This window comes from Larus michahellis, chromosome 17, assembly GCF_964199755.1.
Source record: "Larus michahellis chromosome 17, bLarMic1.1, whole genome shotgun sequence".
Classification (NCBI taxonomy): domain Eukaryota; kingdom Metazoa; phylum Chordata; class Aves; order Charadriiformes; family Laridae; genus Larus; species Larus michahellis.
In genome coordinates this window covers 3,161,920-3,176,605 of record NC_133912.1, presented here as the reverse complement: position 1 = coordinate 3,176,605, position 14,686 = coordinate 3,161,920, and the positions used below count along the sequence as shown (strand labels likewise).

The window sequence follows — 14,686 nt, the reverse complement described above, 5'->3', positions numbered from 1 at the left end:
CACGCTCTAGTGGCAGAGATTGTAGGGGTTTTATTTGTGTGTGTATGGTTGGACTCGGTGATCTCAAAGGTCCTTTCCGACCATGAAGATTCTATGATTCTCCAGCCCCTCTGAAGGTAGAGGACACAACGAGATGGCCAAAGCTCAGAGCCCCACCACACCAGTTCGGCTTGCGAGCAAATCAAGGAGCCTGCAGCCACCTCGATGTCCCAGGTGATCTCACCTTGGACAAACTCACCAGCACCTGGGGACACACGGAAAGCCACCAGACACCATTTATCGACCAATATTCTCAATTCTGGAAGGGGCACCCCAGGCAGAGAAGAGGTGACACCTTTGCTGGGGGTGCCCAAACACAGCCAGCACCTTTGGAGAACTGGTGTGACACCTCCGAATCCAGCCTCCAATTACCCGTCAGGCCTCAAACACCAGAGCCTTTGTCAGAGAAGACGACAGAGGGAAAAATAAACGTGTGCCATTTGAGACCCTGCAGAGCATCTAGAGGCTTCTTCCCATCTAATTCACGTCTAGGGAATTTCTTCCCATCTAATTCGTTCTCCCGCTGCCAAAAACCAAGCCCAGGTAAAGTCAGCCCTGGAAAAAGATCAATTCCTCCCCCCCCCACAACAACCCGCATTTGCAATTTTACCTTCTCCCACTCGTCCTGAACTAATTGCATTCCCCGCACGCTCCTTTTTAATTTCTCCCCCCGCCCCAGTCTTTAAAAGGCGTGTGGTGTTACACCGGGAGAGGCTCAAAGCACGTTCGAGATTAGTTCTGTAACCTGCCCGGCAGAGTCAGAAAATTGAACATGGTAGAAAAAGAAGGGAAAGAAGGAGGAGAAAAAAAAAAAAAAAGAAAAAAAGAAAAAAGAAAGAGCCAGCTCTTGTCAGGAGCGTGGTAGTACAAGGAAGTAATTTTTCTCTCCCCGTTTCAGTTGGACGTCGCTGTTTACGTCCGCGCGAGACGCTGCATCCTTTCTTCTGCATCCTGCAGCTGTAGCATCGGCAAATTGGAGATGGGAGGCACCGGGGGGGGCAGGGGGAGGCGAGAGCAACTGGAATTGGATCCTATTGAATTTTCAATAGGACACCGAAATATATACAGATTTCAGCGGGCGCGTGTACAGAGACAGGAGTCAATGGAGGAATCTGTGAATAGTCGGTTCCGAATAATTACAGTGTGGGGGGGAAAAATCATTGGAATAATTAGCAGTTGCCACCAGAACATTCAGGGAAATGAAATGCCGACTGCTGTTTATGAAACAGCGCTTTGTTTTCCGTTTAGGATGTTTGGGATGAAATCAGGTGGCAAACACAGAGCGATTGGAAAAGCCTGGGATCAGTAAGGTTGTTCGAGCTGCATTGCTCCTTCCCCTCCATTTCTCCCCCTCTTTCTGCCTTTCCCGGCTGTTTCCTTCCTCTTTTCCCTTCCTTTCCAACGGCAGCAGCCTGGGGAAGGGGATATCACGCAGCTCTGATGCCACAGACGGAAGAAAGATGGTCTCTGCCCTCCCATCCCATCGGTGCTGCGGGATGCTGGCGCCGGACCGGAGCAGCCAGCTGGGATTATAGACTCCCAGGTGGGATGCAACTGGGACGGCAACTAGAAGGTCCCCCTTTATCACCTGCAACTTTCCCGAGTTTTGAAGTTTCGGGGTGTTTTTTTTTTTTTTTTTTTTTTTACCAACATCCTCGGAAAGATGACGCACAGCCCACCCCCACCCATTATAAGCTTTCTTATTTCTTCAAGACCAAAAGGCCGTGGAAAAAGACCCTGAAGCACAGGAGAAATCCAGAGCACGGACCAACAAGGTTTGAGCCTTGCAACAGCAAAGCACCGGAAAGCCGCGGGGAGAGCACACAACCCACGTAGGAACAACAGGTAGATGCTGGAAACTTATATTTAGGAAGAAATATTAATTTCTCAGCCTAATAGGTATTTTCTAACATGGTTCTCAGCTTTGCAAAATAGGGCGGGGGGGGGGGGGGGAAATCATTAAAAAAAACCCCACGTGAACCTCAAACACACAGCCCCCAGCCTGCTGGAGGTTGTTCCCACCATCCCCAGGTCCCAGCCGGGATCTGAAGGTGGAATTTGCTTTTGGGTGCTGGTGGAGCGCGGAGAGGGAAGGGGAAAAAGGGGCAGGGTGCCAACTGGGGGAGGGAGATGGGGAGCGTTAAATCCACGTCCTTCAGCTGCTTCCACCCACAATATACCGCGTTCTGCTGCTGGGATCGACTGAGGAAGGAGAGATGGAGTTTTGAGGGGGATGGAAGCGCCTCTGCGTGTATGCACACGACTTAAGGTATCTCAAAAGATTTCACACCGTATTTCACGTAATTCCCGTTTCTAAGCCTCTCCCTTAGCAAGGCAAGAGGCGAGCAGAAATGAGACAGGTCAAAAGCCTCCTAAGCTCGAAACATCTCCAGGTTTGCAAAAAATCACTTCTGAAAGCTTCCCGTTGTGGATGAAGCAAGGTTACCCAACGCCAACCGGATCAAACCACGCTCCCGAAAACTCACCGTACGGGCAACCTCGCGCCTCGCAGACACAGAATAAACCACCGTCAAACGCTTTGAAAACAGATTTACGCCCTTCAGGCACACGTCAGCTTATAATCAATTAAAAAAAACAAAACCAACCAGCGCACGGTACCTTGGAGATGTCTTCTCCTCGAGGAGATGCAACGGTCCAGCGTGGCCAAGGAGGGTGGAGGTGGCTGCAAGCCCTGCCTGCAAGGAGAAGAGGATGCTCGTTCACGCAAAGTGCAAAGAATTCAACTGTTTCTTGAGAAAAAAAAAACAAAACAAAACAAAAAAACCCCCACCAAACCAATTTCTAACATTATTTTTTTAATGAGCATAATAAAATGGCCTAAGGAGACGCATAGAAACCTTCTCCATTGCACAGTCCCCACCTGAGGTGGAAAAGGTAATAAATTTCACAGCAATTATGCGGGATCGGGTTTTTGGGGGAGGGAGAAGACTGTCCTCAAGCACTGAGCATCCTCGGCCCGCCCTGGGATCCACGCACAGGGATGCGGGAGAAGCACCTGACTGCGCCAAGGAACCCAGCGGGGAATTCAGGCTGTGCCCCAGCGAAAACAGGGGCCTGAACCCATAAAACCACACGGGGAAAAAAAATACGGCCTCGCTATTAAACGTGGAGCTAAAGGAACCCCACGGCTTATTGACAGCTCTACCGCATCCCTCCATGCTAACCTGACTCATCGTACCTATTAACGCCCTGCAATTCAGCGGCCTCTATTTCTTTACACCACCTCAGCTCTGCAGTAAAGCCAACTTCCAGCATTGGGGGGAAAAAAAAAAACCAAACAAACAACAAACCACCTAAAAAAAAACACAATGAAGCTGGCATTCAACCCAATAAAAATAAATTAAAACCCCTAGAGGACACCGAGAAGAAGAGTTGTGGCTTCTTTTACTGCGTTTTCCAAGGTGCTGTTTAAACACAGAGAGGGGAAGGTGCATAAATACATCAGTTCAGCCCTCTGGCCTGCGGAAGCGTTGGCGGAGCACGGAGAGGACGGGAGCTGGGATAATTATACCCCTGATCGCCGCGGAGCCGGCGCGGCCCCAGCCCGCTGCCGGGGTGATGCGCCGAAACAGCTCGCCCATCATCCCCAACGCCACCCGGGGCTTCGCGGCCCCGACCCTTGCCCACGCGGGAGTGGGAGGGATGCGAAATTACCGGGCGAGATGCTATCTTAATTCCCTTCTCCAACCATCCCCTGGGTTTGCTGGGGCGGGTGTGTCAAAACTGAGCCATCTCGGCCCACCCCCGCCCCCCCATGCCTCCGAAGTGTGGGTTTTCTCACCCCGACGGGCACCCAGCTGCTGAAAAAACACATCTTTTCCCCCCCTAGAAGTTTTTACATCTGAGCAAGAAACAGCCAATATTGCAGCTGGGATGGGTCTTTGCCTTCTTTTGCTGCTCAAGGTGTGGGGGGTGTCACACAGGGGAGGGTGGCGGGGCACATCGCAGCCCTTTCCCTGCTATCCGAAGGGACGCAGTGTTCATTTGCTCCGGGGAAGGCTCGCCTGGCAGCACACATACACCGGGAGGGCAATTTTGTCGTCCCCCCCAAGCACTGGCTTTACTGGTATTTCCTCCCAGCAAACACAGGGCCAAGCCACTGGCGTCCTGCAGGGATGCCCCAGGAGAAAGCACGGCCTCCGACGTCCTTCAAAACGAGCAGGGGATGGGCAGCAAAAGAGCATTTTCCCCTTATTTCATCTACCACATCCACCTTCCCCATCATTTCTCACTTAACCCCAAACCCCCCGCAGCCACACACCCGATAACTCGAGCCGGGGATCCCGGTATCTCCCATCTGGCATCCCATGCGGAAGCAAGGCTCAAAAACACCTTTTAAGCTCTGGCTTGAGCCGAAGAGGCAGAGCAGACGGATAATAACCCACCACAAAGCGCTGCGGCGCCCGCTGCCGACACCACCAAGGCTCCAAAAGCAACATGGATTTTGAAGGAGGGGGAATCGATGCCTAAAATCCCTCTCCCGTTTTGCAAGAAGATGATCTCCAGGCAGCAAACACGATGGAGCTCCTCAGCACAGCCCATGACGCCAAAAATAAAGGTATTTCTCCTCCCATTCCTCTGCGTGGCTGCCCAAACCTCCCTCCTGGCTGCCTTTTATCCCAGGAGGAGGTGGCCCCCCCAACACCCACCACCCGGGAAGCAATTCCTCAGGCCCAGGCAGGGCAAAACCCAATTCCTCTGAGCAGCAGCGCAGCTCACAGCACAAGGAGCCGGCTCAGGCTCAGGTGGTTTGTGGTTATTGATAAATTCCACAGTTTTTTTTAGCACTGAGGGAGCCACGGCTCCATCAGCTGAGCAGACAAGCCCCTGGTTTCACCCAGTTTCTGCTGCAGATACGGGTTTCTTCAGCTCCTTTCCCTGGTGATTGCACAACTTTGCAGGCATTAAACCAGACCTAGCTGTGTGGCAGTTGCTCCTTCACTTACTCCCCCCCCAAAAAAACAACCCCAAGAGAGCGCCCTTGGTGTGTCTCCAGGTAGTAGCTCAGGGCAAGTTCTCCCCATCTGGATGGTCCTGGGCCACCTGGGGTATCAGCCCAACCACAACAGCGATAGGACAAGGGGGAATGGCTTTAAACTGAAAGAGGGGAAGTTTAGATGAGGTATTGGGAAGAAATTGTTTGCTGTGAGGGTGGTGAGCCCCTGGCCCAGGTTGCCCAGAGAAGCTGTGGCTGCCCCATCCCTGGAGGGGTTCAAGGCCAGGTTGGCCGGGGCTTGGAGCAACCTGGGCTGGTGGGAGGTGTCCCTGCCCAGGGCAGGGGGTGGCACTGGATGGTCTTTAAGGTCCCTTCCAACCCAAACCATTCTGTGATTCTATGAACACAGCATCACAGAATCTTCATGGTTGGAAAGGACCTTTGAGATCATTGAGTCCAACCACACACACACACAAAAAACCCCTACAATCTGTGCCACTAGAGCATGCCCTGAAGTGCCAAATCTAGATGTTTCTTAAACACCTCTAGGGATGGTGACTCAACCACCTCCCTGGGCAGGCTGTTCCAGTGCCTGACCACTCTTTCAGTAAAGTAATTCTTCCTAATATCTAATCTAAACCTCCCCTGCCACAACTTCAGACCTTTTCCTCTGGTCCTGTCATTATTCACCTGGGAGAAGAGGCCAACACCCACCTCTCTCCAACCTCCTTTCAGGTAGTTGTAGAGGGCAATGAGGTTCCCTCAGCCTCTCCTCGTATGACTTGGTCTCCAGATGCACGTCCTCCTTCAAGAGCGACGGGTTAGCAGGATGGAAGGGGACAAAGTGCTTTAGGGACATCACCGGGGGATGCACACTTGGAAAATCTTAAAGGTCCCTTCCAACTCTCACCATCCTGTGATTCTACAAACCTACCTCTTTGCCAGGGTTTTGCGAGGAGACCATGGGCTGGGAGCGACATTGGTGTTTCCAAGTCCTATCAGTAGGGAATCCCCCTTCTGATCTTGTATCCCTGCCCAGGGCAGGGGGGTTGGATCGAGATGATCTTTAAGGTCCCTTCCAACCCCAACCATTCTGTGATTCTATGAAATTCATGCCACGCACGCCAGTGGCACCACCGCGGCGTTGGAGCATCTGCGGGGAAGATAACCCAGGGCTGCCCACGACCGCCGCCTCCCTCCTCGCCGAGCCCATCTAATGCCGTAACACTCATTGTAATAAATATTGTTAGAAGTGAAAGCCTCTCTGGAGACCTCAAATCTCGGGCACAGGTGTTCAGGCTGTGGTAATTGGGTGACTCATTCATTAGAGGAAACGCAATTTAAAATCTATTACACTTTTTAAAAACACAAAAGCTTTTTATCCACCACCACCCCCCCCAGCCCTGTTTCTGGCCCAAGCCCAGCAGTAGCCAGGCCCCCCCTATGCTTAGCTGGGCTATTTCTGCGGAGGAGGAGCACGACACGGACCATACCCTCTCCCATCCCCCTGGAATCCTGCCGGCTCCGGCTTTGAAAATCTCCCCTCGGTTTTGCAGAGCCCTTCTGAAGTGTTGGTTTTTTTTTTTTTCCCCTCCTTCTAATATTCATATTAAAAAAATAACTCAAAAAAGGGAAGTTGGAGAAAACTGGAAGGGAAGAGAGCTGTGAGGACGGATCGGGTGATAAAAACCAGCTGAGCTGAAGGACATGGAGAAACTATTCTATGAAACTCTTTAGTTCGTGGGGGAGAGAAGAGGGAGGTCCACTTTGATCAAAGGAGAAAATGCCAGGTGATTTCTCCTGGCAGGGAAAGACACAGCAATAACCAACAAGCAGAAGTTAAAGACAGACAAATTAAATACTGCACAAATGTTTAGCAGCGAGGGTGATTAACCTTTAAAATCCACTACCAATGGCAGTCCTGGATTCAGCATCTCCCGAGATCCTTAAATCAACCCTGAACACCTTTTTGGAAGATTTATGTTCGACAAACACGAAATCCTAGGCTCAGGAAAGAGGTAGCTAATGACTTTCTGGGGCCTGTTTATGTGATCTAAAAGTCCCTTCTGGCCCTAAATTCATTGCGCTGCTACAGCTGATCCTCAATAGATCTTGGGAAGCGCCATCCTGCACGGCCAACCCTGCCGTCAAACCCCAAAAGTCTGGCATGCAAACTGCTCGCTGGGTTTCTGCTATCACAGTATCACCACCTCCTGCCCGCGCCTCGCCTGAAATTCAAGCTAAAACAAACCACGATAAAAACGGGGGAAAGTTTCAGTTAAACCTGCTCCCTCTTTGCCTTCTCCTCCTGCCCGTTTGCAGTGGACTTCTGGTGAGAATAAAGCCCAAAAAAAAGGGCGGCTGGAGAGATTCTTCTCAAGAAGTTGCTGCTGGCACTGATTTTGCCAATCCAAACAAGAAACAACTCAACCCGAGAACCTGCCCTGGCTTTTCCAAGCATTCCGATTCCGTTTGCATACAAGTGGCTCTGTGCTATACGGTGTGGACAGGTTACCGCGACAGGTTGTCCTGCTCCTTGGGCAGAACAAGCAATGACAGAAAAAAACACTTTAGAGCTGTCTAATTGCAACCGCGGTGGAAGTTTTGTGTGCATAGACCTACTGGCAGAGAGAGGAATCACGCTTCCAGCCAGCAATATTAGAGCGGCAAACATTTTGAGTGCCAAGGTCTGCTGTGGCTCCTTCTCTCCGCCTTTCCTCTCCAAGAAGACATCCTTCATTTGCTCTTGCCCTCAGCTCTTACGCTCAGTGATTACCAGAAGTCACTGGAGCTTTACGTGGCTCACCTCGTGGTTATTGTGCCGTGCGCCTCCCGAAAAACACCCAGGGCTCCTCCACGGCGTTAACACACATCTATGGGGTGGAGGACGATGCCTACGACACGTTGTACGGTCACAGCCTTGTGCAAGGTGAGTTTCAAACACTCAAATGAAACGCAAATACGCAGGAACATCGTTCTCACCTGCACGTTAAGCTAATGCTCACGGAGAGTACAGCTCAGCATCACCCTCCTCTTAAGATTTCCCTTCACTGCTGATTTATATCAGCAACCACTTCTAGCGCAGAGCTGGTTGCGACCCCCCCCTTTCCCCCTTTCCCCTTCAAGATGTTGCCCTTCATTTGCTCTGGGTTCATTTGTTCTTCCAGCAAAGGATTTCCCTGCACCGCCGGCGTTTAGCAGCGAAGCGCACGGCTCAGCCCACGTCTTCTCTCCAGCTGGGCTTCCCCCAGGAATTTTCCACCTTACCTCAGCCTCCACCGCTGTTGACCCAGACGTGGGTTTTGCACGCACTCAAGGTGTGCAGCGAGGGGAAACGCAGAGATTTAGCCTCCGCCTGCCCGGCCTACCAACAAGCAGCGAACGAGCAATAACCTTGAATTCAACGGCTGAAATCTCAAGGGCGACGTCTTCCCTCCCCATCGCTCCCAATTAACCCCAGCTGACGAACGCCTTTCCCTCCTGCTCGCGCTGCCCCTGGCCGGGAGCTCTGCCCACACCCTCCGCACCCCTACAGCACGTTTGTTAGGATCCCCACCGTTGCCACTCATTTCCAAGAGGCAAATGCTCCCTCGTCTTGTTCCTGGCGCCTGGAAGCACCGGAGGAAGACAGGAGCGATGTCTTCTCCGTCGCAAGCTGGGAGGGGGCTGCGTTTACCCATGGAAGAGCTGGATGCGGGCCTGAAGTCAGCAGCATCCCTCTGATCCAAGCAAGATCAGAAACGGTGCTTTTGGAGGGCTACCAAGAGATCTGTCATGCCTTGTCCCGAGCCGAAAATTGTTTATCCACAGCTTGACTTCCAACAAAGTCACAGGATGCCCACGGCGGCACCAAAATACTTTTGTCTCTGTGATAACGACTCTGCTACGCATCCATTGGTACCCAGCAAAGCCCCAGCAAGCCTCCCAAAAACCAGCCATCCCCCCTTGGCTGCCGATTCATCCTTTGCCCGAGGATACAGCCTTGCTCCCCGGCGGCTCCGACGGAGGAAACCACAAGGCCAAGGCAATCTGGAAGCGACACCTGACTCCTGCCTGTTTTGAGCAGCTTTCAGGCAATTTTCTGGCTCTGAAAACAACCGCCAGGCAAGGACTTGGCTGCTACGGCACCCCGTCAAGAGGCAGGAGGGAAGAAGCCAACACCTTGTCCTCTTTTTCCCTCCCCAGCCCTAGAGCGAGGGGAAAAGATGTCCCTGCGAAGAGATAAAAATCCCACCATGGAAAATCCCACGGGAAATTTGGGGAGGAGGCAGGGGAGCCGAGAGCCAGAGCCGCTCACCGGCCGCCTGCTGAACGTACCGAAGGGGTAAATTAAATGCATTCATCTCACCGCCGCTCACAATGGCAACGTTTTTACCCCACACACAAGTTTCTGACAATCAACCTAATTTACTTCAATAATAAATGAAAAAAAAGGAAGTTTTCTTTTATAATAGCAATCAGGGACGAGTGCCGCGGCGCCTTTTTGTGTGGATTTTTTTTTTTTTTTTTATAAAGCAAACTCCATTCAACTCATTCTCTTTAAATAAAATGATTCCTTTATCTATTATTCATTTGAAATACAGAAGGAGGACACAAGAGACTGTGGAAGCGTGTAGTTTGTTTCTGACATCTCTGGAATGGTTTTTAGGGAAGACAAAACACGCGGAGCTTAGGGGTTTGGTAGTTAGGAGCCCGGCATTTCCATTTCCTCCGGTTTATGATTTTATAATGTTGCCCATCACTCTAGCGTCTACATGCAAATCTTTGCTAGTTGAACCTGTGTTATTTGCCCGCTGGCATTCGTGAAAACCAGTAGTTTAAGGGTCTCGTGCCTGTACGTGCGAGACGCAGCCACACGGCAAATGCGTGTGCCTGGTTTTCGTGCCAAACCATGAAGGATACACGACTATAACGGCAAGAGAAACTCCAGCTTCCACTGGGAGACTCAGTGGGGAAAACACTCCTTGGGGTGCGAAACAGGGGAGAGGGTAGGTCCGAAAATGCTGGTTATCCCCTTACTTTAGGTATAGCTACCACGAGCACCCCTGCAGCTCTGCGCCCAAAGCCCCCCTCCAGCTGCAGACCTGCCTCCTTTCAATCCCACAGGCAGGATCCGCCTTCATCCCCCTCCCTCTATGTTTTTAATAGAAATGTATGAAAAGTATCCAGAGCTCCCTTTGTCAATGGGGAGAGGGACCAGCACCTCCAGAGGGCAATTCATCCAACCAGCCCGGCTGGGAGGAGATAAATGGCCTCTAGAGATGCCTATTTCTCTCCACCAACAAGTAGGGAGCCCGAGGCAAAACAACCCCGACGCTGACATCCAACTTTTAGCCATGGAAGTCAGAGCAGATTAATCCAGGCCATTACTGGGGCCTTTAATTTTTGCTGCCTTGATTTACAAGTGCTTGCTCAGCACACCGAGTCCCCACGCCACGTCAGAGAGTGGACTCAAAGGGTCCTTCCCTCCTCTTCCCGCTTGGGATGCGGCTATCGTCCCTCTGCCACGCACCTCGCAGTAGTAAAATACAGATAAAATAAGAATTATCCTCTCTGAAAACTTTCTCTTGGAACTCGAAAAAGTGAAAATGGTCCATTAACGTGCATTGTTGCCAGCGTTTTTAACCCACTTGGAGACGACAAGCTCTTTCTAAAGGAAGAATGTATCATTCACCCTCACTTTGTAGACGGGGAAATGGCTGAGTCATGAATAAAACACAGGTCTCGAGCCATAATCTATGGCTCTGGCCTATGAAAAATATATATATATATATATACCGCAGCGTTCCTCGGTACAACCCCAAGGGCTCTGCCTGGCATCAGCACCATTTCCCAGGAGGCTGGAGACCTGCCTGGATACAGCTGGGCCACATCTGGATTCACGGGCTTGGCTGCCGTTAACCAAGAGGGACGAAAGTGGCCCCTGGTCCTGAGGTGTGGATGTGAGCCCCTCTGCCACAGACAACCACGCTCCACACGCCTTAGGCGTCTCGTCTGGAGAGCTCAAGCCCATCTTCAAGGCTGGAGATGGCTTCTCGCAGTGTTTCAGTGGCCATTAGCAGGGCGATGGCTTTGCCCAGCACGGCAGAGGCTCCGATACCGCCTACGTGCCCGTTTTGCTACGGCTGCGGGTCGACAGCATCTCGAGGACGGTGTTCGGCCCTTCCTCACACACTCCTGGGCAAGACAGACCTGCCCGGAGCCTGCACCACGTCAGTCTTGCATCCTAACTGGGTGCCTCTTGGGGGCTAATTAGGCTCGAGACCCCAATCAGCGCTTGTGGGTACATTTCAAGCCGTCACCCACAGCCTCCCTGAGATGAATCCAGCCCTTGGCTGCTCAGTTTTTGTTAATTGCAGCTATTCCAGAGGCACAATGGAGCATTTTTTATTCCTCCAGTATTGTGTGCTAGCAGGTGGATGCCATTACCGCCGGCGCCTGGCGATGCTAAAAGCACCACGTCCCTGCCCTCCCAACACCACGGCTCCCGCAGGTGGGACCCGCCAGCTGCAAGGGACAGGAGCCTGAAGGAGTTGTCTTCTGCCACAAGCAAAAGCTAGGGGACATCTCCTGCTTAACACCGACACCCTGCCCGACCTGTTCGCTCAGCTGAAAACTGCAGACTAACCTCTCTTCGGCTGGGAACGCGCTTTCCTGCTCCCAGCGTAATAAAGTCCAGGTCCATAAAGCAGGTTGCCAGCGTCGCGTTGCAGCCAGGCGTGCAGAGATGGCCTTAAGTGTACGCTTAGATCACTTTCCCGGGGTTGTTGTCCGTCTACCAACAGGCCAGTCAATTAAAACCGGCTGTGCTGCACTAATTTTTCACGACCAGCACACAGGGGAGACTGATGCAATGGCTCACAGAAGCCACAGAGCAGCCTGGGTCAGGGCTTGCTTTTGGCCGTGGTCCCCCTGGGTTGCATGGGCAGCGGGGAGCTTCAAGCAGCTCCTGGATGTGGCCAAGAGGTTTATTTTGCCCTTTTTTTTTTTTTTTTTTTTTCTTTCCCCTCCAGCCTAGACCCACCTTGATTCTTCCGGGAGAAATTTTTACCGATTCCCAAGGATTTTGTGCTCCTTCCTTCTTTCCTCGAGGGCACTGCAGCCAAAGGAAGGCAGCGAGGGAGCTCTGCAGGCAATTTAGAGCCTGGAGACGCAGTGATTTTTCCCCCAGAGGGAACGGAAAAGCCAGTGATGCTGCACTGGAGAGATGAACAAAGGCAGGCACGAGTTGTGGGAGCAACAAAACCCACCACAACCCACCTCTCCTCCTTGCATATCCCATCTCACGCCCAAGACATCCCTCCTCCTCCATCCTTTCCCTGCTCCAGCGTTCCTGACTCCATCCCCTCTCCCCGCCGGTCTCCTGCAGCATGGCCCCCACTAATCCATACCCTGGAGCTCCGGCTATTGATCACTGTTTGCAGGGCTCTCGGTAAACTTTGGTTCTAAAGGTTTCATTAGGCTGCCTCACAGTCATTACATCAAGTAATGGAAGACATCCATCTTCTCCTGGCTCCTCCACAGCGGCCAGTGGACATCCGTCTGAAGAGCGTTAATCAAGCTATGAAAATCATTGGCAGCTCACACCTCGAGGAAGAGAAGCCCTGCTTGGGCTCAGAGGCCACAGCGCCTCGGGAGGAGCCTGTTCTCCCGCTACCGGAGCTCATGGCTCGCGTTTCGAGGTGAACGAAGGCTTCGCTCCTCTCCAAAGGCTGCTACGGAGAGTCACGGGTCCTGCTACCCGGGGCATGGTGCCATCCCAGCCTGCAAGCGAGCAGGGCACCTCCACAAGCTCCAGAGTATCATTTTTCTCCCCAGGTTACTCTCCTTTCTATATCTACGCAAGCCCCAGACTGGACCTTCGCAAGGGTGAGTCAAGATCCCAAACCTCCCCGCCTTGTTCCTTGCAGATGTTTTGCCCTGTGCAAGCTGGATGCCAAAAGCACAGGACAGAAGGGATTTGGGGCTCCTGCAGGGGCGGGGAACTTCTGAAGCCAACGTTCGGTGTTTAATCAAGGCTAAACACTCGTTGTCACCCTTCTGTCAAGTGGCAACAGACCTCCCCAGCCTTACAGGTGAGCGGTAATCTCGATAAAGTCACGCTCCGGTACCTACTCTTCAGTCCTGCTGCAGCCAAACAGCAGGGAGCCGTCCCTTATTGCAGAGCTCCCACACAGGGTATCCCAGCCCTCTGTCTCCTACGGCTCAATATTGCACCAGAATTTAATATTCTTCACAGAGATTAAGTCCAGCTACTTGCAACAGCATCTTTTTTTTTAAAAAAAAAAAAAAAAAAAAAAAAAAAGAAAACAAACCAGAAAAAAAAACCAGGGCTCCCACAAAGATGATAAAATTAAAAAAAAAAAAAGGAAATAATCAACGTTCCCATGTCAAGGGAAAAAAAACAAACAATTTTTGAGACTGCATCCAACAGCATCGCTACGGACCCTCGTCTCGCACGGCGCCGCCGTCTCTTCCCAGCGAGGCCCGCGCTCCAGACTGCGTTTCCCCCAAAGGTGTTTCGACGGGAACGAAGCCGGTTCGGACGCCGAGGAGCCCGCCCCAGGCCCAACAAAGCATGAACAAATTCAAACCCCTTTCGCCCTCCCGGCGGGTCCCGACTCTTTAAGGGGGGGGGAGCAGATTTGAGACTCAACAGCAGCCTCTAGTTTCAAAGGCCAGAACTGTTCTTGCCCCTGCAGCCTTCCCCAGCGCAAGAGGACGTTTGCTGACCCCAAAAGTTGTTGCAGTTGTCTTGGAAGCAAAGCACCTTTTTTTTTTGTTGGGTTTTTTTTTTTTTGGTTGTTTTTTTTTTTGTGTGTGTGTAGCAGTCCTTCCATGTTATTTTAGCAGCTGCTGTCTTGCAGGCTGCTGGAGTAAGAGATTAATGCTTTAATTATACCATCTGAAAGCTTGGGAGGCTGAGCTTTCGAATGGTATACAGCACTGACTTCTGGCACCGGTGGATCTTGAGGGAGTACACGCTAAAAACCAAGCTGAAATCCAAGTGAGGGATGTAAGTGGAAAAAGAAGTAAGACGGTAATCAGAATAATGTGCTTTTAATGCCCGATATCTCACAACCAGCTGGGGCTAGAAATTAAAGCCTCACGCTTGTTGCAAGTGGGAGATCCTGTCTTGCGGAGGCTTAATCTCTCCCATCGCCAGCCCCGGTGTTGCAGGAGGTATGGGATGCTAAAGCTACCTGCGTTTGCCCCGTGCTCTGGAGCACGTCTCTCAGCGTCTGGCCATCCTCCTTCCTCACCCGCACGGGGCAGGGGTACGTCCAGCTGCTCCTGCATCCCCCGCCCTTCCTCCGTCACGGCTGGGAGCGCGATGGACAACCGCTCCCATCCCTACCCCGGGCAAGGAGGACCTCGCAGAGGACAACCAAGCTGGGTTGTCCTTCGTTATTCGCCAGTAATGCCTCCCTGGCAGGTGGCAGCTCTGGTGCCGGCTGATGGCACAGCCGGGACATCACTAAAGCTGGTTTTTGCATCCCCGCCACCTCTGCATCCCTGCCCCCTCTCCATCCCTGCCCTTTTCCTCTCCACTTCCCTCCTCTCTTCCTCCACTCCTCGTTTTTCTCCCTCTGCCTTCATTCTCTCACCACCTCCTAACCTATTTTTCTCTCCTCCCCGCCCCCCCCCCCCGCTCCCCACCATCCTTCTCTCCGCTCCCCCTCCCTCCTA

General features: G+C 52.1%; 1 protein-coding gene across 2 annotated transcripts in view; it reads right to left on the bottom strand.

Moving 5' to 3' along the window:
- LOC141732448 (protein CEPU-1) overlaps nt 1–14,686 on the bottom strand; it is a 479,662-nt gene that overhangs the window by 372,290 nt on the left and 92,686 nt on the right. For both annotated transcript variants that reach the window (XM_074561455.1, XM_074561456.1), the window contains exon 2: nt 2,659–2,735. In XM_074561455.1, coding sequence (XP_074417556.1) covers nt 2,659–2,735 — 77 coding nt within the window. The remainder of the gene's footprint in view (nt 1–2,658; nt 2,736–14,686) is intronic.